Source organism: Dermacentor silvarum, chromosome 7, assembly GCF_013339745.2.
Source record: "Dermacentor silvarum isolate Dsil-2018 chromosome 7, BIME_Dsil_1.4, whole genome shotgun sequence".
In the NCBI taxonomy this organism is placed as follows: domain Eukaryota; kingdom Metazoa; phylum Arthropoda; class Arachnida; order Ixodida; family Ixodidae; genus Dermacentor; species Dermacentor silvarum.
The window spans coordinates 32,350,625-32,377,056 of NC_051160.1; the positions used below are offsets into that span (position 1 = coordinate 32,350,625).

At 52.0% G+C, this 26,432-nt stretch overlaps 1 protein-coding gene across 2 annotated transcripts in view; it reads left to right on the top strand.

The window, feature by feature from the left end:
• LOC119457881 (homeobox protein prospero) overlaps window positions 1-26,432 on the top strand; it is a 188,123-nt gene that overhangs the window by 146,047 nt on the left and 15,644 nt on the right. For both annotated transcript variants that reach the window (XM_037719645.2, XM_049670505.1), the window contains 2 exons: window positions 2,797-4,829; window positions 10,180-10,512. In XM_037719645.2, coding sequence (XP_037575573.1) covers window positions 2,947-4,829; window positions 10,180-10,512 — 2,216 coding nt within the window. In that variant the 5' untranslated portion in view covers window positions 2,797-2,946. The remainder of the gene's footprint in view (window positions 1-2,796; window positions 4,830-10,179; window positions 10,513-26,432) is intronic.

Here is a 26,432-nt window from a genome sequence, read left to right on the forward strand (position 1 = left end):
ATGGTGCCGTCTCGTTGGCGCCGAGCGTTGAACTGTATATATGCGCAGGCTAACACTTTCTGTGTTGTTCTTGAATGATGCGAAACACACGCACACCCTGCAGGTGTTCAACATATGCGCAGACGTGGTGACGTTGCCATTAAACTGCTGGAGTGGTACCATAAACAAGTTGGAGGGGAGGGAACGGGAAGTGGAGGAAGGCTGATACGAGCAAAGCGGTGCGAACGACGCACTGCCGACGCGCACATATATGCGCTGTGAACTCTCTGCGATGGGTAAACGTGCGGGTGTTAAGTATAATGACAAGCATGGCCCAACGGTTAATGAGACGCGCTACACTTGCCATATTACTGCCGGTGGATGCCGTATGAAGCTGCACTCTGGGTTGTGCTTCCATTTTACTTGAGCCTAACGTAATTAAAAGCCTGTATTGGGATCGTCACTGTTCGTGTTCTATCGGAGAGCTCTCCCATCCTAAGCATTCCATCCCTCACCGCAACCGAGAGATGATACAGTCTAAGTTCCCTTCTCTTTGATGCTGTTCGCACATTCATGAAGTCGTAATTGCTTAGTCTTTAGTATGCCTCACTCTCTGCCAACCTTAACATTACACGCTAGAAGCCCCGGGAACACGTTATCCCAGAAACTCAGATTTAGCCCCTTCACTTGAAAAACATTTCTTGGCTTCGCCGCTGAACTGAGAGATACGTTCTTACGATCAAGTTATGCCTTTCGTTTACATCGGAACTCCCTCTCACATCGTTCTTCAGCAATCCGCTAGTGATAAAAAGAAAATCAAGCTCTGAAATAGAGCTCGAGGTCGCGCGTTCGACTCCCGGGCGTGACAACGAAGTCTCGGTCGGGGTGCGCCGGGAACTGAACGAGTTCTTGGCGTCTGCTCGGCAAGCACTGTAGTGAACATGCGTATCTCGAGCAACTCCTCACTTGGAACAATCGCCGAGGAGCGTTATTGAAACGCAGTGTCTTCTTCAGTCGAGTGGTGGCGCTGTGCACCACTGGGTCTTAGGGTGCTTCGATGTAGTGCCGCCGCGGCGCTGCTGTCGAGGCGCCCTGGGTCCTGCTCGAGTGTGCACCATATCAAAATGTTGTGATTAGCCAGGCTTGTTGGTTCGAGGTCATCCTGTTTCAAACAACGCGAGAACGGGACTAAGAATTAAGGGAACACACGACTCGAGTTGCAAGTCGGCGCCTACGTGTCGCGTTTTCCCTTAACCTTATAGTCCCGTTCTTCTCGCGCTGTGGGCAATATATCATAGCTCGAGGAATTTTGCCGCAAGCCACGCAGCGCATCATCTGCCTCGGGCAAGGTATGTTTATGGAGCTTGTTCATAGAGGCGGGAGAGGGTTTGCTGGGCCGTGAAATCGCTTTCCTACGGCGTGCGCTTTGTTTTCCACCGGCGACGCGTCATTGCTGTGCGGGCTCGTTGAGGTCCCCCCCCCCCCTCTCCCCTCTTTTCCCAATACACACCAGCAAGCGACCCTCGGTTCATTGCCTACCACCGAGAGCGCATGCAAGGACTTACTAGTCGGCTGCCAAGGACGTGCTCTCGCGAAAGCACACACAACCGCGCGGGCACCCCTGAAACCAAACCAAAACAAAAAGAACAAGGAAACAAACGGTGTTTCGGCAACGCAACGATGTGGATGACAATGGGCTTGTACGGCGCAGGATGTTTTTTTGCCGCGGCGGATCCCTCGGGACTCCCTCGCGCCGACTCGCTCGAGCGCCGGCGATGATGTTTCGCAGTATCAGAGAAAGAAGCGGCTACGCACGGCGCTCGGGCCCGCGCCGCCGATCTCTCCCTGGTTCGCGGTCGCAAGCAAGGGCGACGTCGCGATTCCGGGAAGTTCGCACGCCGAGGTCGATGTTGTCGCCGCGAGAGAAAGAAAAAAAATGAAAAGAGGGGGAAAAAAGAAAGAAAGAGAACCACGCTTCGCGCTGCCGAAACCCGTGGCTCCCTCCTCCTGACGCCGGCACAGACGCACGAACTCGCGTCGCGAGGTTTGCGCGTATTGCACGTTGCCGCTGCTCTTTCCTGCGTCGCTTTTTTTTTTTCCCGGATCGCTCTCGCATTTGCTTCTCGCTCGAGATTATGCAGCGAAAGGAGAAGGTGAACGTAGCGCACGCGTGGTGTACGGCTCCTCGTGGTCTAGCCGCCATCGTTTGTCCCGGCAGGGAGAGTGAAAGGCTTCTCTACTTTAGTATCGTTGGGAGAGCGTAAGTATACGTTCGCGGGGGCCGCGTTACTTCTTACTCTACTACTACAACTGCTCGTTCTCCTCGCGCGTGGGCCCCGGACAGGGAGGGGGTAAGACGAGGGGGTAGGAGGTAGGACTGGAATGGGGCGGACAGATGAGGGGGGTTGCAGTTCTAACGGGGACGCACTCTCCACGTGTCTCGCACGCGCTCTCCGCGCACGCGTTTCGCGGTGGGGGGATTCTCGCCCGGTGGCTACCTTCTCCCCCCTTCCTAGATGAAGGAAACGAGCTCCCTCTCTTGTAGCGTACTCTGGACGGACCCCCTCCTCGAATACGAAGGGGGGGGCTGATTTCCCCCTTGCCGATTAAAGAAAGCAAAACAGGCAGAGAGAGAAGCCCGGCAAAAGGAAAAGAAAGCGCCAGTGGCGGGCCGTCCCATCTGCCGCAGCCGGGCCCATTGTGGCGTAGCGGTGCGCGCCGCGCGCTCTCCCCGGCGGCGGCGGCAGCGTTCTTTGTGGCGTTCCTTGGCGTCGCCAGCTGTCCCCCTCACCCTCTCCCTTCTCTCGGCGTGCGCAGGTTCGGCCAAGTGTGACACACGAATGCCGCGCTGCCGTCGGCGCTGCTGCTGCTGCTCGGCGTAGCTGCTCCTGAGGCGGCGGCGGGGCCCTCCTCTTCCTCCCCTCTCCAGCGCCCGCCGGTCCAATCGGAAGCCTTCGTCTTGGCGTGATGTCATCGGAGGAAGACTCGGCCGCCGAGGGCCAACTCAGTTTCGCACGCGCGAAGGCCAAGAGAAACACGACGTCGTCGCGGCTCCCGCGCGTCGACGCCGGAGAAGCACGAGTACCCGCCGTCGTGGCCCCCCCTTCGAACGGAACGCCGTCGTCGCTCGACCTGCGCTCGCCCCCTCCGCCGCTGCGCAATGGCTTCATGAGCGGCGACGACCACCTGGAGCAGCAGCAGGCTGAGCGCGGCGGCCTGCTCCGCGACATCCTGCAGGGACGCCGCGGAGCCGAGGAGGAGGACGACGAAGACGCCGCGTCGGCCGACGAGGAGGAGGACGACGACGACCGTGAGGAAGACGTCGGTGACGACGACGACGACGAAGAGATGGCGGCCGCCGCCGCTGCGGACGGAGCCGGCAGCGCGCGGGGCGCCTCGGACGATGAGACGGACGCGAAGAAGGCGCGCGTCGAGAGCATCGTGTCCAACATGCGCCGAGGCGGCAGCAACGGAGAGACACCGGCCAGCGCCTCTGCGCCGGCGGTCAACGGGTGCAAGAAGCGCAAGCTGTACCAACCCCAGCAGGCGCTGTCGGGCGCCGCCGACGACGAGCTGCGGCTCCGGAACCGCGTGGTGGCCGACCGCGACTCGTTCCGCCAGGAGCTGCTGAGGCTCAAGACCGAGGTGGCCACCATGCAGCAACGCTACGACGAGATGCGGAGCGAGGACGAAGACGACGAGATGGAGGACGGCGCCGCGTCCGATGACTCGACCGCCGCCGGCGGCCGGCTGAGCAACAATAACAACAACAACGACGACGACTGCCGGGAAATGACGACGCCCCCTTCGGAGCTGTCCACGGACGCGCCGCGCTCCTCGCCGCTGCGGGACGTCAAGCCTCCCGTGCGCGGCGACGCTCACATGGTCAGCCCGCCGGGGACTCCGCCGGACGACTACCGCCACTCGCGCCTCTCCGCCGCCGCCGTAGACGGCCCTCGCCAGACGTGCATTGTGAGACCTCCGCCCATGGTGTTTCCTCAGGACATGGAGCGGTTGGTGACCACCATAAAGTCCGAGATTGCGTACGTCATACCGCGTGTGATAGACAACGTGTTCTGTCGGTTCGTGCGCCAAGCCCCCGACGGCCTGGCGGCAGCGGCAAATGCCGCTGCGGCTGCAGCCGCCGCCGCAGCCGCTGCCCAGCACCCTCCCCCCGCGCCGACAACGGTGGCCCGGAGGCTGGACGGCGCGCCGCCGTGCCGCGACGACCAGCGCAGCATGCTGACGCAGATGCTGGACCGCAAGTCCCCGCGTACCAAGGTCCTGGACCGGAACCGTCTGAACGGCCACCGGGGCTCGCCCGGCGGCGGCCCCGCGGAGCGCGCCTTCTACCCGAGCGCCTCGTCGACGCCGCTCAAGAGCCGGCACACGCCACCGTTCTCGGAGCCGGTGATTCCCGAGCAGACCGAGGCCATGTCGCTGGTGGTGCCGACCAAGAAGAAGAGGCACAAGGTCACGGACACGCGGTTGGTTGGCCGCGAGCCCGGCAGCCCCTCGTCCAAGGAGTCGCCGGGCGGCGGCGGCAGCGCGGGCTTTGCGCCGCCGCCTCTGGTCCCTGTGTCTCTGAACACGTCGGTGGCCATTCCCAACCCGAGCCTGCACCACGCGGCGGCCGACGTCTTCTTCCACGTCGACCAGCCGCGCAGTCTGTACGAGGAGCAGCCGCTGCCACTGATGCTGGCGGCCGCCGCCCACTCGCCCGCCGAGGCGCCGCCGCACCGGTACCCGTCGCTGGCGGGACCCCGGGTGCCGCCTCCGCCGCCGCAGGAAAACGACTCGGATACCAGCCAGGAGTACGACTCCAGCATGGCCATGATGTCGTTCCTCAAGTGAGTGCGCTCTCTGTCTGTTTATTTCTCCTACGCTGCATGCTTGCCTGCTTCGCACGCGCGTGCGTGCGCGTGTGTGTATACGTCTTCGTTGTTCGAGAGTGGTTCGATGCAAAGGGTTTGCCCGGCTTTCTAGGTTTAACTACGCTGTTTGATTGTTAACCTTTATCACCGTTGATGTTATATTGAGGGTATGGTCGAGGCATTACATGCGAGATAGGGAAAGAAAGGAATGTAGAGAAATGGAAAAAGGAAATAAAGAGAGAGAGAGAAACAGTGATTTAAGTGCGATGTAGCAGACGTGGTAGTAATCAAATGGGATCGAAAACACTGAAAACAGGAGTGCATCAAAATACAGTGAGCTCCGGTAATCATAGAGAGACGAAGTGGCTAAAGCGTGGAGTCGCGATCGGGTCGCTTGAAATCGCGATCGGGTCGCTCGGGGTTGTCAGATGTTAAGAGAACTTCTGCGAGTTGTTCGAGCAACGATAAGCGCAAGGATCATGATTTCGAACTGCATTAGCTGGCTATAGACCTCTCAATTCTATAGACCTCGATGCTTTCTTGAACTTCGGCCCAAGGAGAGGAACAATCTGGCAGTCTTAAAGCAGGGCAGGTGTTCCGAGATTCGAATGGGTTCTACCTGTTCATGCGATGTACTATAGTGTAGGACAGGATACAACAAAGGGAAAACCAGGAGGGGCGCAGTAGCAAAGTTTAGGGCGCGATTTTCGGTATCGCGGTGAATACGGTGTTCGGTGAACTTCCATATAGCAAAATCTTTGCTAATCTCTACATGAACTCCGCGCGGTCGGGTCGCGTTGTTCGGTGGGTTCATTTCGCACTCTTATACACATTTAGCATCTCGCCACAAAAAAAAAAAAAAAAAAAAAAAAAAAAATGCATCCCTGGAAGGCAGGTGGCTTTTACGTTATGGTCCGCTCTGGACGCAATCTGTAGTAGTTGCTTATAGGATGATCGCAGAACCAAAGTTTTGCTGATTATTGGTGGTATATATAAGCAGACCTAGACTCGCTAGGAGACACGTTTTTAAGATCCAGCAGCAAGCATTCAGCGAGTAACTTCCAATAACACCGCGAAGGTCTTGAAAAAAATTCGTATCAACCCTCATTTCTTATGCTGATTTGAACACTCCAGGGTTCAGGTGTGCTAAGCACATTTCCCTTCCACCCCCTTTCCCCATCGCTCTCTATTCTAAACGCGTTCGTTCTTTCCGGTGGTTTAGAGCTCGAACGGGTAACGATCTCGTAGGCGAGAACCATATATATATATATATATATATATATATATATATATATATATATATATATATATACCGACAAACGATATGATCTACCTGAGAGCATCAAGGCGAATGGCACTCTTAAAATAACGCTTCTTAATTATCAACTAATTAAAGGGTCAATCGGAAGCTTCAACCTCTGATGATTAATGTCTTCGTGTACGCTATCCATTTTCTCCTACGTGCATGAACTCCGCGCGACTGCGCCCTGTGTTAGGATTTTTCTCCGTACCACCTGCGCAAATATTTACGTTGTAGTTGCGAAATGACCGCCAACGCAACAAAGAGAGTCATGGTTACGTACATTTAGCGTGTTCTCTCTGTTATACACGATCCTTGAACTCAAGTTCCATGGTGTAGCAGATAAAGTTAATGTTTGCCTCTAGCCGTGTCCCCTCAGCCAATTCAGGATTATCTTAAATAAATCAATGAAGACAGAAAGAAAGAGAGAGAGAGAGAGGGAAAATCTGCAGCTTACTCCGGATCACTCCTACGTCGTTTTGTTGCTAAAATGATGGTGCGGGCTGCAGAAACTGCAAAACCTTTGTAGATACAGATACAATATACAGTACAAATGCGCAATATGAAATATTACGTCCTGAGAAAGGTACCGAAGACTTGTTCTGATGATATTTGAACAAGTGACTTAGCGTTACTACCTCGTCTGACGTCACCTCGTTGGTAACGTTTTACTTGGCAGACGAGCCGAAACCCTTCAAGATGCACAACAATGTCTTGACACGAAATTAACCTTGCGGGTTTTGAATGATGCATTGCGTTTTCTTTGTAACCAAAGAAATCGCTCCAAGCTCTCTTCGAAAGCTACCCAGAACGTTAAAATCATAAGAATCACTTCACTCCGCTACCATCCTTTCCGTTATTTAAACTGCCCATTATTTAGTTTACTACCTCACGCAATTGTATAGAAAAGCTGGAGAAAGAAAACGAAACAGCATGCAATTGTTTTCTCGTGCTTTTATTCGTCTCGTTCATATTTTAGGGGAACTCAACCGTTCTCACAACACCCTCTCCCAGCTTTAAACCCAACAGCAAATGACATTAGGAACTTTTCTTTATAACGTACTTTCTTTTTTTTTTTTTTGGTTATTCGGTGGCGAATAATAATCAAACTCACTTTGTGATTTCTCTGCTCTTTTTTTTTTTCTCTCAAACAAAAGATGAAAAATATTCCATTTCAATCGAAAGTTCATTGCGCATCGTTGACCTGTCAGGAAACATCACTCTCGAAGGGACACTAGAAACCAACACTAAATCGGTGCACACTAATAAAGTACTCTTTCAATACTCCGTTTCCATCAATGTGACGCGGAAAAAAAAAGTTGGTTGTCGAACAAAATGAAAGGTATACGCTCTCCTTTCGTGCATTTCGCGTTCAAACCTCAGCGCTGGTATACGTCAGTGTGAAGTCGCGGATTTCAAAAGTATAATCTCGCACTGCTGGCTGATTTAGCACTGGACAAAAAATTCTAGAAACTTGCTAGTTTGACTCCTCGCTTCGTGATCCTTCGTAATGAATAAACAACGATAAACTATAGACTCGAGTAGACGCTGTGAACACCCATGACATCACGGTGAGTTAAGTCAGGAACTTCAGGGCAGCCTCACCGCCCGTCTTTTGCGGTGGCGTCTTTTTCTGGCCCACCCAACCCCCTCCTCTTACATTAAGAGTGGCCCGATTGGCTACCTAAGAAGCGTAATTTACTAATACGGCTTAACGTAATAATCCTCTTTAGTGCCCCGTATACTATTTGGTAAGGCAGGCATTGTGTCGTGTGACCGAAGGCATCCTGTCCTGCTCGCGTGCACAGTCGTCATCAATATGAAATAGGACAGGGTTTTTTTTCTTGTAACTACGATATATATATATATATATATATATATATATATATATATATATAGCTCGCGACGCATGGGTTCAAATCTAGGAACTTGACACATAACAATAGATGTCCCTGTAAGACATTTAGTCTCATTGGACACATTTATGAAGGGCATCTGTGTTTATGTAGCCCCTACGGGCGTCTGAAAAACAAAAACAAAAAAAACATAGGTGTTCAAAGTTCTATTGATGACGGCTGTATACTTCGAGGGCATTTCTTCGATCTCACACTGTTGCACGTTTCAGCTAAGCCGCAATGAACAGGCCATTCCGATTAGGTTGTGACACGTTGTTCGGCACGTTTTGAATCGCTTCATCGGTGAAAGGCACCTGGACTGAAGAGCTATACACTTCGCAGTGACTTTCAGTAAGCGCGCGCAGCTGCTGTTTTGCGGTGAAGACGAAGTATCCGAGTGGTCCTGTGGCGTATAGATGGCGCTGGTGCGATACGATAGCCCGTGTACCAGTGGCGTCAAAATGAATGAAAGGCGAAGTGCAATGGTGGTCAGCTGTACAGGCGATATAACGCGATCAGAGAGCATTCGAAGAGGGTAGTGCAGAAAACAGCATCTCTGCTTAGATTTTTTTTTTTTTTTTTTTAGTTTTTAATCAAATCAGCTGCGCAGAAATCCGCAAGCCGAAAGTATAGATACAGAGACGTTTCCACCCGGATCATTGGTTTTCTGCTTCATCATTCACCATTCTGGTGAATTATCCACCTGCTTGAGTGCTTTCGATGGTTGAGCTTCGTTTTCGTCAAAAAAGAAAGAAAAAAAAGCTTAGCTGTATGCAGAAATCGAGTTGTCGTTGCATGCGAAACAGAGCCAACGCAGCCCAGCTGTGTTGTGCCATTTAGCTTCACATCAAACAGTAAAGGTGATAACAATAAATTATCAAATCAAACATGCGCTTGACTGGTGTGTTTGATTGTTCAGCAAACGCCATAGAATATCAAGATCTGTAGAGAATATATCTTGAGCTGCACGTCCTTATTTTAGCGGCCACCAGAATCAATAGCCAGTTCATTCTTGTCGATATAGAATTCACCTCTCGGTGTTTGCAGAGAACCACGGACGCTTCAGATTGAAATCTTTGAAACAATCCGCCGTGCAACGACATTTGCGAGTTGAAATAACCTCAAAGTTTGGGTCTTTCAGCTCCCAATCAATTTTTACCGCTATCTTTCACCGTCCGTGTGTTTAAAGTACGGTTTTTCTCGCGAACTGTGAACCAACTAAGCAATCAACAAGTGTTGTTAAACTCTCTCTCTCTCTCTCTCTCTCTCTGAGCTGCTAATCGTAACTTTATAAGTCAGTTTCATTGCAGAGTAAAGGGAAACAGTACACACTTGAGCTCGCTATTTGAGGCGTGTTTCTTCTAACTCTTTGAACTCGATGGAGGACACATTGTTATAATTTAGTACACCGGGCGAAACACGTTCTTTTTGACAGAGTCTGTCACCATGTTACTTCTGACCCAAAGATTTACCGGTGTCGCAAGTACACCACATCTACAGCGCGGATGGTAGGGTATTCAGTGTTCACAGACATCCTATGATAGACTTTCGACTTGACCCTGTGCGCCAACCCACTGTACAGCACCTTCCTGGTGTCATAACGCTCTTGTAGGACTGTTATTTAGTTTTACAGTTAGTTTTGTTTGTACAAAATAAACGCAAAATACATACGTGAGCTGGAGACCTGAAATTTGTTCTGTCCCGAATATGAACACGCCAACCCTGCATTCGTGTTAAACCTGGGTCCGAAAAATACTCACGCTTTCGTTCAACGAAGTTTGCTGTAGCGGAAAATATGATACTGGGAGGTTTCTGGAGTCACTAATATAGGTAACGCTTGGAACGAAAAAGCATCTCTCTCTCTCTGTCTGTTATCGTCACGTGGTCTCGCGGCTGGTAAATCTTTAAACCATGAAAACGCAGAAAGCTTTAAAAAAAAACGTTTAGATTTAAGTGTTTGTCAAATACTTCACGGAAGAAGCGAAGGAGGCTGGGCGTAGTCGGTGCTGTCATATTCTGAGGGTAGCGCCAGAACCGCACTGTCAGAAAAGTCTATTTGTCCTATTGAAAAGTCATGTGCCTCTCGCGCAAACCCATGGTCTGAACCTTACCCCAACTTGCCCTTCCGCAGGTACTTCAACGGAGCTGGCGGACCTTCGTCCCACGGTCCGGCCGCCGCCGGTCTACCGGGAGGCCCGGGCAGCCAGAGCGGAAACCACGGGAGCAGCCGGGGCGACAACGCCTCGGTGGCCTCGGACTCGCCGGGATTCAAGTCCCTCGGGGGCGTCGGCAGCGGCGGGGGCGGCTACACCAGCACGCTGACGCCCATGCATCTGCGCAAGGCCAAGCTCATGTTCTTCTACGTGCGGTACCCGAGCTCGGCCATCCTCAAGATGTACTTCCCGGACATCAACTTCAACAAGAACAACACCGCGCAGCTCGTCAAGTGGTTCTCCAACTTTCGGTGAGTCCCTGCTATACTTCCGGAGCTATGTCCTTGCTCTGATCCCGAAAAGTGGTGGCCGCCCTACGAACTTTGCCAAAGTTCTTCAGTCGCAACCAGTATAGAGGAAGCTTGTACCAGAGCCCAAGGGCGGGGGGGGGGGGGTTCTGTAAGTGCCCACTTACATTGGACATGTCCATTTCGTCTACCGCTGAAGTTCTGATTGGCTGGGCTGGGGAAGGCGTCAGAAAAAGGCAGGTGCCCCCAACCAATCAGCGCTTCACCCCTAATCAGCACCTTAGCCAAAAAGGTGGGCACACAGAATACCCCCCTCAGCTCTTGAGTCTAAAAAAAGATCGTATATTGGTTTGCAGAATGACAAGGTACTTCTACGGACGTCCACATTCCGGTATAGAGCGCCCGAGTGCTGCGCTGCGCAGCAGACGAAAAGCAGCGTAAACACATACCGATTTCTTTGCGTCGTAACGCACCGCTCTAAACACGAAAGTGCGGAGGACGTCTGCATGCGTGCTGTACGGTTATCTTGCGCAGACCACTGTGGTCACTGTGGGACACTTGCGAGCTGTTCAGACTTCTCCCCGCAATCAGTGTTCGGGAACGATTATGTAGGTTCGTTGCAAGCCAGTAGCTCTCGAGTTTTCTCGGAAAACTACTTGGTGGACTGACGTTTGCGAGGTCGTGGCTCTGGTGGCTGCGTGTTTTCATCAATCAGGCATCTCTCCTTCGAGTTATCTCGTTGGACGCTTCCGTAAGGCAAAACCGCATTACAATAATCGAGGTAGACGTGTTCGCAAAGATATTAGACATGGATGAAAAAGAAAGATCACCCATTAAGCTTTGTCGAAGGGATGGCTGAGAGCTTCCTTGAGATGAAGGAATAGAAGAAAGACTGAAACGCCACGCACAAGGAGACTTGAACGAGCCACGTGACACGAAAAACGCGTCCCTTCAAGTGCGGCAGCTGATCACTCGAGAGCTCCTCCGCCACCGCTTCCAGATCGAGAGAAACAGATGGCTCCCCGAAAATAGGGCTAGAAAGAACGCACTCGTCGTCAAGAACTCGTCATTGCGCAGGTGGGGGAGGGGGGGGGGGGGGGTTTAGACGCCCGAAGCGTAACAGGGATGCACAAACGCCAGCTCCTCGGTCGATGACGATCGAGAATGCAACGCGAGCACCCCAAGAGTATACCCCAAAACCATACCACCGCTGCCACCACTCGTGGAGGTCCTTCTTGCCCGTTGAGCTTAACAACCTCCTCACCCGCGAGGGTGGTTGGACGGCTTCGTCGTACCCTTCCCTCCGTCTTCTCTCAACACTCGCGCGTCGTCGTCGTCGTTAAAAAAACTCGGCCGATAAGCGGTAAATAAGCGAGGTGAGCACACGGCCCCCACCAAGCAGCCTCGGGCGTTTGTCGACGCCAGTGTCAGCCAGAGAAAATTCAGCAGTTCGTCTTGAGTGCGCGGAGCTAGCTGGGGCCATTGTTTTAGGCCCTGCGGTGTCAGTGTTTTTATGCATCTTGGCAGGAGAGCAGCCGCGCCGAGCTTGCGAAAAGATACAGCGTAGACCGGCTGTGCACACACACGGTCGTCGTCCCCCCTCCTCTCCCTCTTTTCGCTTGAACACGTTCGCGGTGATAGGAGGAGGTAGAGAGAGGTCCGCAAAAAGTCCCGTTATCGCTTACTTCGGGGGCGCGCGCGCGCAATTTAACCGGAGATTGGCAACCGGCAAAAAACTGTACGTATAGTGCGCCTCCTTGTCTTTGGGGAAGCAGCACGCAGTTTCGGGCGGCGGTGGGTCGGGACGACGTGTGTGAAAACAGCTGGCCGAGAATGAGAGAGATTGCCGGCCGCCCCCAACCCGTCGGCAATTCCTTCTATACCGTAGCTTCGTGTCTTGTCTGTTTCCCCATTGACCCCGGTCCAGTGATCGGTGTCCGCGAAGGGTGGGAGATAGTGCGCGTCGCGGTTGAAGAAGGAGTGGCGGGGCTTGGACCGCTTCGTGGACTCGATCGGACGCCCTCTCCTTCGTTTGGATCGGGACACTCAGCTCCAGCCCTACGCGCTTTGTTTATCGCTGGCCAACGCTGACCGCTCGAGTCGCGGCAGAATATAATTTCCCCGTCGAAGTGCGTTTTAGTCGCTACTGCGCGTAGCGTACAGCTTCGGGCATTGTTCTTAACTGTTGAGGGGAAGTGGTCGGACGCGCCCGCCCATGGAAGTCTTGGGCGGCGGTGTTAGATAGGGGTAAAGAAGCGCTGGCTTCGTGTTTGCTGGGTCGACCACAGCGCGATCCGATAGAGTGGGGGCGGGACCACGCAGGGCGTTTGTTCATTCTCGTGCGTCATCCGCCTCCTCTGCAGCTATAGAATACTGTGAAATCGGCTAATCGTGCGTGCCGGACATGAAGTTCTCGTCGAGAATGGGCCATTGGGCTCCTATATCTGTCGTCGATTCTAGGTGCAGTGAAAGTGGTTGGTCAACGCACTGGACGGGAGAAATACGATAATGAAGGAGCCGACGTGCTTCTGTACACGTCTTCTTCGGTGGCGTAGCCAGGAATTTTGGTCTGCGGGGGCTTGCTTCTGACGGGAGGAGGGGAAGATGGGCTATTGTTGAACGTCGTTTTATGCCTAATACGCCAAGAAATTTCAGAGGGGGAGGGGGGCACGTGCTTCGTGTGACAATCCCCCCCCCCCCCCCCTTGCTTTGCCCCTGGACTTTTTAAATAAAAACACTGTCTTGCTAGCAAGACCTATTTACCAAGAGACCAACGACTTCATGTGGAACCATTTTAAAAGAATCCTCTGGTGGCAATGTCGGTACTCCGGCTTGGTAGGAAGAGGGAACACTTGCTGTATATGCCTTAGAACACATCCAAAAAGCAACTGTAGGCCTTCTCGGGATCAGTATGTGCATATCCACAGTGCCAGTTTGCGTCAGCAATCACTTGCCAAGTGTGCGAGCTTTGTGTACATGGCAAACGGAGCGCGCGTTCCTGAAAACCTCTGAACTGAGAGATAGAGATCGATGTGCGATGATGGTACGGTGGCGCCGCCTGTCGGCGGTGACGCGCAACACCGAGCGCCGCTCGCCCGGCACGTGCGCTGCGTCGAAGGGCCACGAGAGGTGGGGTGCTGCGCCCGGTGTTGGACGGTCCGTGGTTCCAGAATTTGACGAAAGCTTGCATTCACACTTGATCTCTCTAAATCAACTGACATAACGGTCCACAGTAGAATCGTTTCGAACGGATTCAAGGCAAGTGGACTCGGACTGAAGTTGAGATAGTGTGCAGTTCCGAAGTAAACGAAACCAAAACTGTCAGAACCTTTGCAAATTCACTTCAGTGCCAGTGGAACGCATTTCACACTAAAATCTGAATGACATCTGATTTTTTTTTTCAATTTACGCTGCACGCGAGGCATATATAGTTCAGGCAGGAACTGTCGGTCTTCCCCAACCTACACGTAATCGGTTTAATGAGAGAGCTGGAAATTAAATCTTGCGATGAAACCATGCATTTTACAGGTTCGCGTGAAGTGATGCGCTATTTGCGCATATGAAATCGTTGCTGTTGAATATCTTCTCGCATTCAATTCAACTCGCAATCCTAATCGTCGTAACATCTGCTTATCTAGGTCGTCACCGATTATTTAGTGCAGTGACAAATACGCTGCTCTCCCACTCAAACAGAATTCGTATAAGTACGCCAGCCAATGACGTTCGCTCATCATCATCATCATCATTATTATTATTATTATTATTATTATTATTATTATTATTATTATTATTATTATTATTATTATTATTATTATTATTATCTACAACCTTCGCAAAAAGAGCCAAGCAGCAGAAAAGGTTATATGAGCACAGTCTACTCCACAGTTTAATCAAATGGCAAAAGCCCCTACCAAAGGTATCAAAAACCGTGCGCTACTAAAAGTCTTCGAAAAATAATAGAAATAAAGCTGCAACGCCGTGCCCTATTCTTAGCAGCGGCACTAATTACGCACGCCCTTAAATACGCAGTTACAACCGCTCCCAAGTAACCTTCTAAGCTTAAATTAATCAGATTTTGCGGCGGCGATACCCGCAAGCGCGTTTAGCTCCACTTATGCTTAAAGCGTTCCGAGAAACTCTGGAGAATGGGATTCACTTTCGACGAGGATCTCTTCTTCCTTGCATTTCGCAGCTCCGCCCTGCGAAATCGAATTACGTACCTACACCGGCCTCGGCGAAAACGCTCGTTCACTTCGCAGCCGTAAGGCGCCAGCAGTTTATCGCGTCTAAACCGTACGTTCTGCCCACGGAATCCGTTAAAACAAAGCAAGAAAGAGAACGCGAGCAGGATACGCGGGCTTCTCCGAAGCGCCTGCGCGCCTTGCAACGCAGCCTCCTTTAGGGAGCGCAAGTGCTCGGCGGCGAAGCCTCCTTCGCCTCCCCTTATATCCCGGCCGACTCGCTTCGTTAATTAGGATAATTTCCGCTCGCGCTAATTTCTGCGTGTACCGGCAGCGCGAGTTCTCGTACGGCTGCTGGAGGCCCTGTGATTTCTGCGGGCTTGCTTGCGCCTTCCTCTCCGGAAAAGGCCAGGGCGTCTGGCGTCTTGGCTTCGTAGTAGCCGTAGTGTACGGCAGATGGCGCGCGGTCCAGGAACTGCAGGAGTCTGCGTGGTCTTTCTCTGCCCGCAGGCGAGAGAGAGTGTGTTGAGAAATACGGTAATTTGGCCTAAGTTGCCGGGTTGAAGCCGAGGGCCACACAGCAATGGAAAGGGGTAGCAAGCGTCTCGATTTCGGCAGGCCTTGGCGCCATGAGGTAGCGTGCAGGGATTTATTGGCCAGTTGCCTGCTCCGAAGTTGGCGTGATACGTTACGCCTGCACACACATATTGACGTTCTCCATTTTGCCCGCCATGGCCGCGGGTGGCGCTGGCTAACACTCCTTGGGCTAGAACTATGGTCACACATACAAAAATAATCAGGAAAGTGTACACGGAGGCAGTTCAATAGTAAAAAAAATTAAATTATGGGGTTTTACGTGCCAAAACCAGTTCTGATTATGAGGCACGCCGTAGTGGGGGACTCCGGAAATTTGGACCACCTGGGGTTCTTTAACGTGCACCTAAATCTAAGTACACGGGTGTTTTCGCATTTCGCCCTCATCGAAATGCGGCCGCCGTGGCCGGGATTCGATCCCGCGACCTCGTGCTCAGCAGCCCAACACCATAGCCACGCAGTTCAATAGTAGACCATCGCAGACGGGGTTGTGGATGTCGAAGTTGTGGATTCATCTCTCACCTTTCGGCATGTTGTCTTTTTCGTCCTCTTTCATTTCGCTCACTTCCTTATTGTATTCCTCATTTTAATAACAGCAATTCAATTTGCCCTTCGCTTTTCCTGGCTTCATTGTCCGTCGGCTTCGTGGAGTTGTGAAAAAAAAAAATCGAGCCCGTCGGTTCTCCTTATTCATCTTGCTCGCAGCAATGAAAGGATGTGACAAGAAGGGGTAGAGGGTCTTTGCGTGGCCGACCAAAAGCTCTGTGTTTCCAGAAGTTTCATTCGAAAGCGTCTTCGTGTCATGTTTGTTCTTGTCTTTTACTGGAAGTATTGTACTCGTCAGTTGGGAGGCAAAAAAAAAAAAAGAGGAAGAAAAAGTAACCTAGGGTTCTTCGGTTGTCCGCTGGCTCCCTGTTCCCTTCCTTTCATGCTAATTGTCAATTGTTTGTATTTCACTTAATCGTCATCATTAGTGACTCACGCATTACATTGATTAGTACAGCCTAAAAAAACTAACGATCTCTGCACCAGCTTTCACCTAAGTTTTTCATTCTTCTATAGTTGATCGGTCCTTTCCTGCTTGTCCCTAATTTCATCTGCAGGCGCGTCTGTATCAACAACAGAAAAAAAAACACAAGAAACACGAGGCGTTTCTTATAAGTAAATGACCGGGCCGGCGTAATCAAATGCACTCCGTGGGAAAAAAAATGTGACGGACACAAAACGAAAAAAAAAAAAAAAACGCTGCGCTTTTCCTACACCCCCCACATATGACATTAAGGGAGCGTAAACAATACGCCTCTGTGGATGGCTTCAGTCCGTCCTCTTCTTCTTTCCCGCCATTTTGCCAGGCGTGAAAGGCGCCGGGCTTCTTTCTCGACTAATGCGAAGCGAAGAACAGTTAGCGCACGCGCGCCAAGCTAAGTCAAGCCGAGCCGAAATTACTCGAGAGATAAGCAAGCCGGCGCATCCATCGCTGCAAACAACGGTCATTGTCGTAAGTTGATGCAAACACACGGTCAGCCGCGAAGAAGATTGGCCCTGAGCGGAAGGGGGGGGGCGCTGCTGGCGGCGGCAACGCCTGCCCCAGTCTCCGCGTTGGGGCAGCACTGCAGCGCGGCGGCCGCTCTGATGAACCAGAAAACAGACAGCGATGATCGTCATGGGAAAGGAGTCACCCCGAAGTCTGCATGTTATTTACTACTATAGAAGATGCTTTAGAAGGCGATACAGAAGCAAGTCAGCCGAGCTGGCGTTTTCCGCGACTGAGCTGCGTGAGGAGGGTAATGCTGTTTGCGAGTCTTAATCGTGTTTTGGCCCGGGCGTTCTCCGGCCGTGCTCTTTCCTCATCTAGTTCGGTGCCTTCTTTTCTCTCTCTCTCTCTTAGTGGCAGTTCCTTCGGGCTCTCTCTTTCTCTGTTTTGAATGCACGTTGTCATTAGCTCCGCCTGGTGGTTGGTAGTGTTGATGGCGGTGGTTGTTGTTGCTGCGTTGCCGCCGCGCCCCCCTACTAAATCTTTGTCTCGTTTGATTTTGCGGAACCGAGCAGAAGAGAGCTCTCGGGGACGATTAATTCGGACCCGCAGCCAAGCCGAGCCGAGCCGGTGATGTTCGCGTGGCTGAAGACAAGCGATGTTGTTTAAAGGATCCCCGATGACCTCCTCCGCATTTCGGCGCACGAGAAAAAAAAAAAAAGAAAAGAAAAGAAACGATGCCAAGGAGGGGGGAGACTTCAAATCAAGCGCGGTTTCGTATAGCGCATCTTTTTGTGCACTGTCTTCTCTCTGGTTTTTGTTTAGCTAGCCGTCCGTGATCGGCGCTGTGTACGGTTAGAACGAGATAGTTCGAGGGGGTTGAGGTAGGTGGTTGAAGGCGCGGCAGATGATCGCTTCTAATGACGAATAGCGCCGCCGCTTACTGCGTGATAAGAAGCTTGGGATGACGAGGTGGAAAGAAGGATGGTTCGCTTTGCTTACTCACTACGTTGGGGGTGATACCGTGTTTGTTTGTGCGTCTAGCACACGGCGCGTGGCGTGTTTTCGCTAGCCACGGACCATCGCTCGCGAGGGAATCGCTGGGACACGAGCCAGAGCACTTTCCCTGATACTCCGCCACCCCCCCCCCCTCCTTTTTATTTTTTTCTCTCTCTCCCTCTTCCTATTGCACGTGATACAGACGAGCATGCACATACAACACGCCTTCTTGGGCTCTCGCTCCTGTTTCTTTTTCGAACGTGGTTACACTGGGGCTCGCTATCAGTCGTTTGTTGTTGTTTAGCAAAGCGACCGGAGGGAGTTAGGGAGACTGGGATGCGCGGAGAAGTGGGGAGGAAATTTGGGGAAGGGTTAGTGAGCTGAAGATAAGAGAAGCAGGCAGGCGCTTTCTTCCACTTTCGCGCCGCATCTGACGACGGAGCGACCGACCGACCGGGCTCGCGTTGTTTATTATTTGTCCGCGTGTTTTCCTTCTTCTTTTCCGGGAACCACCGGGAGGGCGACGTCGAGAAGAGATGCTGCTCTCTTGTTTTGCGGCCAGAGTTCATTAAGTAGGAAAGGAGGAGGGAGTGTGGGACGCGATGCCGGGAGTGGCGAAAAATAAAATAACTAAAAAGTAGCGAGCGCCCTCTCGCTGCCGCGTCGCTCACGACAGGCGAGAGAGATGTGAGGGAAGGTGGAGCCACTGTACGGGGAAGGCTTTCAGCGTCCTAGAAGAGAGCTTGAGAAGGCAGTGCGTTCGCTCAGTTCGTTAATTACCGGCGGGAGGAGGCGCATGACGACGACGGCGGCAGCAAGGCAAGGGGTTGGGGGGAGGGAGGCCCAAGGAACCAAGCGTTCGCGAAAAAAGTAAGTAACAACCGTGGCGCTCGGCGGACGAAGGCTGAAGCAGCACAGCGGTGACGATGGAGCGTCAGAGTGGCACGTGTATCTAAATTAGCGCCGCCCCCCCCCCCCCCCAACCTTCGTCTTCTCCCGGCCATCCCTTCGCGCTTCCTTCTACGTTGACTTTTATTGACTTTTACGAGCGCAAGCTTTGGGGCGAGGATTGGCTCATCTTGGAGGGAAAACGTCGCTACAGCGTCGTCGTCCCTCTAACAGCTCTTACTCGCAACTTGTTTGTTTTTCTCCGACGCCGTACCCGCCCCCCTACCCCTGCCAATCTGATGGTGCTCGAGCCTCTGCCGTGTGTTTGTTGTTCCGGCCGCTGTTGGGAGCTGCGCTTGCAGCAAGGATGACGCGAACCGGCTAATGACCACCGACGCTTTGGAGCTTTCGCAGCGCGCTTCTTTTTTCCCCTGTCTTTATTCCTTTTCGATTTAAGTGTAGCGTACTTGGCTTGCTTACGGCACCTATATTAACGGCATCGGGAAACAGTTCCCGCCGTTTCCCCGATGGTTTCTGTCCGTCCGGCTATTTCTGCGGCGTCCCCGAAGTTATTGTAAGGGTTCGTTCCGACAGCAGTTTTGTTCGGTTCTGTTGCGGCTTTCTGGTGGCTTCTGCTGATGATGCCACGTGACATCGTTCCTCGGTGGTTCCCTAGACAATTCGTTCGGTGGTTTCCACTTTTTGTTGCTCTATTAATGGGGAAAGTTCGGATACCTTTACGCGTACACATCTTACCAGAATGATAGAAAGAAGTTGTAACAAGGGTGAAAGTGTACCATGTGAAAGTGTGGCCTATGTAGACCCGATGTAGAGCCTACATGACCCAAGCGCGAGGCTTATATTAGTCATAGGTATGCCCATTATGACTGAGCGGACAACTAGTATGAGCCACTGTATGACCAACATTAACCTAGTTTATAATGATGCCAAGTTGTCGTCCCGGATGTATCCAGGCTACACAGCGAGGGCTGTCACCCTTGGTTTGCTTCACTGAGTCTCCCCATGCCTTCATTGTGCTGTTGTACAGCCTGACTTTCCTGACTTCACTCATTTATAATGAAAACGACGGGGTCATAGAATTGCTGCCGCCACAGGTCACTGCCAATAAGTCCTTTAATGAAAACGGCACGCCATATTCTCGCTCACTTATTATCTGCAGTACGTGACTAACATGAAAGAGTGCACCTGATTTGCTTACGAGGACGCGAAATTGTCTTTTCTTTTTTTTCACTTACATAAAGGAAGCCAAATAACGAAGCGGTGACACTTCTTTAGGTACCACTCATCGATTCTTTTTGATGCACGTTATGTCTTTCTAGCAGAACTTAATTGTTGCTGCGCAAGTTGCTACATCTTCTTCTTCTTCTTTCTTGGGTTTTACGTGCCAAAACCAGTTTTGATTATGAGGCACGCCGTAGTGGAGGGCTCCGGGTTAATTTTGACCACCTGGGGTTCTTTAACGTGCACTACAACGCAAGCACACGGGCGTTTTTGCATTTCGCCTCCATCGAAATCTTAATAAAAAAATGTCATCTTAATGACAGCCTCAAGGGCGCAACGCAAACACATGTGCATGTGTTTGCGCCCTTCAAACTATCAACTTTCTAGCGCTCTGAGATAGCGAACTTTTTGTGCACGACGTGCTATTCAGTCACGGCGATAGCTGCGGCGCCCTTTACCCAACCTTTGCTGAACCCGAAGTAGGATCAATGTCAGTCAACGTACGGCCAACATTGGCCTAACGATGGGCCTACAATGACTATGCCTTTAGGATCGCTAGGATTATCAGATCCGTATGTATCTTCGTTTTGCAGTCAACGCGCAATTACGTTCAGATTACCTTGTGGCATTGCAGCGTGCGCCAACATGGGGCGATTATTTAGGCCACGAGCGCAACCATAACGTCGCCCTATAGATCACGACAGCCGGAACCCATAATAGCTATCTCTGCAAAAAAAAAAAAAAGAAAGAAAAAAGGCAGGCAAACCGGTGTGCCTTGACCGGAAGTGTTCGGGCGAAGTCAGAACGTCCGTTTCATTGACCCTCACTGTGCCGGCCCTCTCACCCATTTTAGGGGTGGGTGGAGGCCAGGGGTGAGGGGTTCGAGATCGTTGTGCCGAGAAGACTATTTGCGCAGCTGCGCTACGGGCCGCAGTAGCGTGCGAGCATCGCTTATTTTTTTCTTGTCAGGTGATGCTTTGTCTTGGCCCCGGCTCCGCCGGTCGTTTCGGCGTCGTTTCGGTTCCTGGACCACGATGCAGCTGCGCAACGCACGCAATCGTCCACAGTGAAAGCCGGTCGCCCTTTCTCCCGACTTCACCGCTTACTTAGCTGCGATCAGACCCACTCTCGACGTGGCTTAGAAGAAGAACCAAGCCTCATCCCCCCCCCCCCTCCCTCCTCCTCCATTTCACTTTGTCGCGCAATGTCAACAGCGTTAAGAAAACGCGGAGCAGTAAGAAAGGAGGAAAGAAGAAATGATTCACTGGCCTGGCGGTGTATGCGTAGTCCGGCTGCCTCTGAGATTCGGTCTACCCTGGAAAAAGAGTATAAATATATAATGCCCATTAGTGAACTTAGATTGGCGTCGGACCGGACCTTGTGTGTCTAACACAAAAGAGAGCGCTGCGGCAGCTGCGACCATATAAGACTCTTCAGAATCCGAACTCGGGCCTTTGTTTCTTTCATCTTGAAACGGGACATTACGCAGAGCGAAGGCAGCAAAGTAGGCGAAGCAACCGCTGTTGCTGCTTCGCCTACTTTGTCGGTTTTCTTGTGTTCTGTGCGCGCTAGCCTTCATCTTCGTACGTACCACACGCAACGCCACACACCTGTAGACTTAGAGAAGACGGAGGTGTAGGAAGTATTCACATGACGTCACGTACGCCATCTTGTGGTACGATTCGCAGCTTCCACTGTGCTGCTGGAGATAAGCGGATGCAAGCCGGAACGCCGGACAGACTAGGCGTACGCAGGAGAGCTGGTGGCGCCACCTCGTGCTGCTAACGTGAACACTAAGGAAAAGAGAATTATAATCGCAGCTACCGTGTTCTATAACTGTCTGCTAACGCAATGGTGTGGGTAGTAAAAACTATTCGGGTATAATTGATGTTTTCTTCTTATTTTTCCCCCCTCCTGCTTGAAGAATGACGCAACACAAAAACGTTTCTAAGACATTGTAGCCGAAGGAGTCGGCAGAAGATGGCGCTACATGCGCTGCTAGTGCTGTTGATGTTTCCAGTGTGCCATAAGCTGAAATCTGTTTACGAACATGCGTAAAAATCTGTTATAGTCAAAAGCAATCATTTTCTATCGTGTCTATAGAGTCGCTATGGAGTTCTTTATTCGATCGCATATTTGGCAATACCATAGGCCTGAACTTTGCGATCAGTGGCATTATGTTGTGGGAACACAGCGACTTCCGAACGATAAAAAAAAACGTAATAAGAAAAGTTTACGTCTAACCTAGTCGAAATTAAAGGTAATACTTGCGGCACATACTTCCTCCGTTTGAAGCATATATTTCCGCTAAGCAAAAACATGGTTATTAAAGGGGCCCCGTATTCAAACACGCAATCAGTACGTATGCTCACATAGCTGTTCTTACAAAACAGCGCGCCAGCCAGTATTCACAACGAACATATTGTTAACGCGGATGCTCTCCTCGGTACCGTCATTCTTCAATATCGTTCCACAGGTGTTCCATTTCAGTTTAATTATTCATTTCCCAAAGAGGCGTTATTAGCGCATTGCTAGCGCGGCTTACTCTGTAGTTGCATAAATGTCTCGTATTACGAAAGTAACTGTATATAAACGAAAATAACTCATTCCTCGCCGCACTCTGTTAAAGGTAGGCGGATGCGCTGGAATAAAGTTTGGCAACTAGCCTGAAAGTATAACATCACCGCCACCCCCCCTTCCTGCCCCCGCTCCCTCCTTGCCCTTTCTGTGGGATTTGCGCGCGAGCCAAGGATTTGGACGCCGCGGCGCAGCGGCGTTTCGAAAGAGACCAAATCTCTCGCCGGACAAATGAAACGTCCCGTGTTTGTCTACGGAACGATGCGCACGAGAGCTCCTTTCTTGGAACAACGTCCACTTTGGCGACGGTATACAGAGCGCTGTGTGCTGTCGAGCGCTTGCGTTTTGTATATAATACCTCTATACCAACACCTCCGGAGCCCCCCCCCCCCCCCCCCCTCCCGCCCGCCCTCCACCCATCGCGTTGTCCAGCTGTTTTCTCGGCGCAGAATGTTTAATTACCGCCACCTTCCGAGGAAAACGCGCCCGATCGGAGTGCCTCTATATACCATCCCAAGACGCGTAATCCTCCCTGCTTATTATAAGCGTTTCAATCCCCCTGCCTGGTTTGCGCTGCGCGAAAACGCGAGATAAAAACAAACTCGCGTGCTCGCGTGGAACCTTATACACGTTGCTCAGGCCCTCCCGTGCCCGGGGTTCCCGGTCAACGGGTCTAGGAGAGCTGACCGAACCGTGTCCGCCTAGATACACCGTACTATATTCAGTCGTTTCTGCAGTCGTCTATCGGCAGTTGCGTGCATTGTGTGGGCGTTCGCATCCGCTGTTGCGCGTATCTTTAACTTATGGCTGTCTTCGTGTAAGAGAGGGACGACCGCCTCCCTACTCGAACTTTGTGAGAGCGCCTCTTGTTTGAGTCCGCTCCTTCTTGAGAGCCCGAATCCCTCGCATCGGATTGTGTTTCCGGAATAAAGATGCTTCTGCAACGTGGCACCTTCTTAAGTACGTAGGAGACACGTGGTATACAAACGATTCCACTTAGCTGTGATCCGATGCACATGACTATTGTAGTTAGTACCGACAACAGCTTCCGAAAGTTTTGAAATGTGTTCAGTTTGGTTCTCTCTGTATAGGTTCGAACCGTCGGAACTGAGCCATCTCTAGGAGACGCGTCGCGCACTTCAATATCATACGTCGATCATACATTTCGCTGCACGCAACTGACACGACTAGGGCGTGCGTGCGACGCTCGCTGCAGGAGTGCTAATCCTCTCAAATTGCATGGCGCGCGCGCGTTCTTCTTTCCAAACACGCGAAAACTAAAGGAACACCCTCCGCGCATACCCACCATCCGAGGCCGAATCGTTCGTCGGCTGAGCCCCGAGCGAATCCCGCGCGCGCGACTTCGTTCCAGCTCGGTGTCCAGAGTCGCCGGCGCCTACCGAGCGTCCAACTACATGCGCGCGCGATTCCTGCAGATTTCTCTCTCTCCGAACGAAAAAAAAAAAAAAAAACCGGACGCAACGCTGTACAGCGCAGGCGACGGCGGTGTTAGCGCGTTTTCGGTCCCCGTTAACGCGCGCCCTCTCATGGATAAACGCTCACAGGCAGCGAACGTACGTTCTCCCGGCGTTCCTTTCGAAGTATGCTCCGTTGTTTTCTGGACTAAGCGTTTTCCACGACGACGACGACGACGACGATTGCAGATACGACCAGAAAGAGTCTGGTCGAGAGTTATATAGGAGAAGGCAGCAGCGGCGGTTTTCAAAAAGTTTTGGTCTCGAGAATAAGCGGCGACCGGTATGCGGGCGAGAGAGGAAACTAATGCTTATTAATGGTTCGGAAGAGAGATCTCTGCCGTCTTTACGCTCCCCTAAGCGCGTCACAAAGCTTCGAAAAACTGGGATGGCGTGTAGTTCCGGTTCGGCGCGCCGCCGCCGTGTGCCTTGTTTTAGAGGAAAACAGCGGAGCCGATTCAGTAAGGCACGCTCCACAGAAGGGAAAGAATCACACGGCGGCAAGGGAGGGGGGCAGGTTTAGAAGGAAGGTCGCGGGGATTTTGCGGCGGCAGCGGCGGCTTGAACTGCGAGCATTTGGGGTTTAATGGTCTGCACACACGGACGACTGGCGAGCGAGCACGAAGGCACGCGAATCGGGAAGGCGGCGATTCGAGTCTCGAAACTATACACGGTGTAATTGGAACGCCGCTGCGTTTCTGGTGTTGTTACGTATGCGGTGGAGGGGTTGCGCTTACAAAACTTTGATAATCTCAAGGTTCGCGCCTGCACGCCCCCCGGCCGTGCAGAACTCTGCTATTCGTATAAGTTCCATAGACGGTGGCGACGCCACGCGGTCGTCTCTTGAAACAGCACAGTGATGGTAGATATTTGCGTGCTTGGGTGACTTCCACTTTCTCTAAGGCGAAGAAATAAGCAACAGAAAAAAAATCAACGTAAAACTGCTTTTTCCTGTGTTTGGCACAGTATACGCGATAAAGCTTCGCGACGAATGCATTGCGATAAGCTATAACGCGTGGTGTATGTATGTATAGCGTCCCTGGCAAAAGTAACACATCAGAAAGAGGTAGTTGAGTGTTCAGCCATCGTTATCATATTGCTCTAATGCACAGTATTGTTTAAACCGTCGGTCTATCTTAGCGATCAGAAGCGGCAGGGCGCACATCTGCGGCTTCAACTGCGGATGAGAAGGGGTGGGGTTTTAAAGACGCGAAAACATGCGAAGGAACATTCAGGCAGCATCACCACAGCTCACGCGAGCGTTTCTTTCATACAACCTTAGACAGGAAAATCTCGCTTTTCCGCTGAAAGCTGCCAGTCCTTTTATGCGATTTAAGGAATGGACGTATTTGCACGCCTTCGGAGGTATAACGGGGGAGGGGAGCGGGGTAGCCGCCGTATGAAAGAGACGTCGAGTTTGGCGTTTCTTTGCTGCTTGGAGAGATCAAGGCGCCGATTTGACTCCCTACGCCTCGCGTATACGTGCTGCTATGACAGCAGACAGTCTGGCCGACCGAGCATCTAGCGCACGAGAAACAGCACACATCCTTCGTGTCGGAGTTGCATAAAGCGCGCCGCATACAGTGTCGGCTCCACACGCCAAAGAAACAAGCCCACTCCACTTTCTCTCTACGCGCACACACGCACTCATTCTCCCCCAAAATCCCGCGCCAAGCAGCAAAAATTCTCGGGGTGTATAGCCTCGTGGTTATGACGCTCGCCTTCGGACGAGCCTCACACAAAGAGCTGTCGTGGTACGTCGGTGCGCTATAGTTTGTTTCGTCGGGACGCGCGCATTACTCAGCGGTCCATATCTCGAGACGAACGAACCGCCGAGCTGGAGCGGAGAACTCCTTTCCCGGCGTCGACGACGTTGCTTTTGTTCCTTCAAGCGGCGCACGCGCATTTATCTGTGAATTCCGGTAGCTTTTAGAGCGCTAAATAAAGACATGCCGCTGTAGCGGCGCGCGCTCAGCCACCGATAAGGCGCTCGGAGCGCCCCCTACGGCCCGTGTCCTGGCGTTAATGCAATCGCACTTCCGCGGGGCCGAGAGTCTCTGCACCGTCTGCGACTTGATGCACTCGTGTGTCACGAGACAGCCTTAGAGGAAAGACTTGTGCTCGTCCGTCACGAGACAGACGAACACAAGTCTCTAGCGTCACTGCAGCATTCTGGCGCTTCTGTTTGGAGTTTGTTGCTGCATATATGCCCAGCGTGCGGGGGCGTCGCTGTAGTCGGCAGACGCGCAGAGTCACTCTTGCTTGAACTTATTAACTTATCCATTTCGTTTGCTGTCAAATGTCACGCCAACGTAGCAGCATTCAACTGTGACATCCGTCTAATACCGAGTTTGACCGGGTATATGCATGCTTGCCCGGGTTTCTCCGTAGCAAATCAAATCGCACTGCCATCTCTGACGCGCGTTCAGGCAAACAGAACCCAACGAGCTATGTCTAGTTTCTTTCTGAATATACGCCCGTCATGGCAAACCT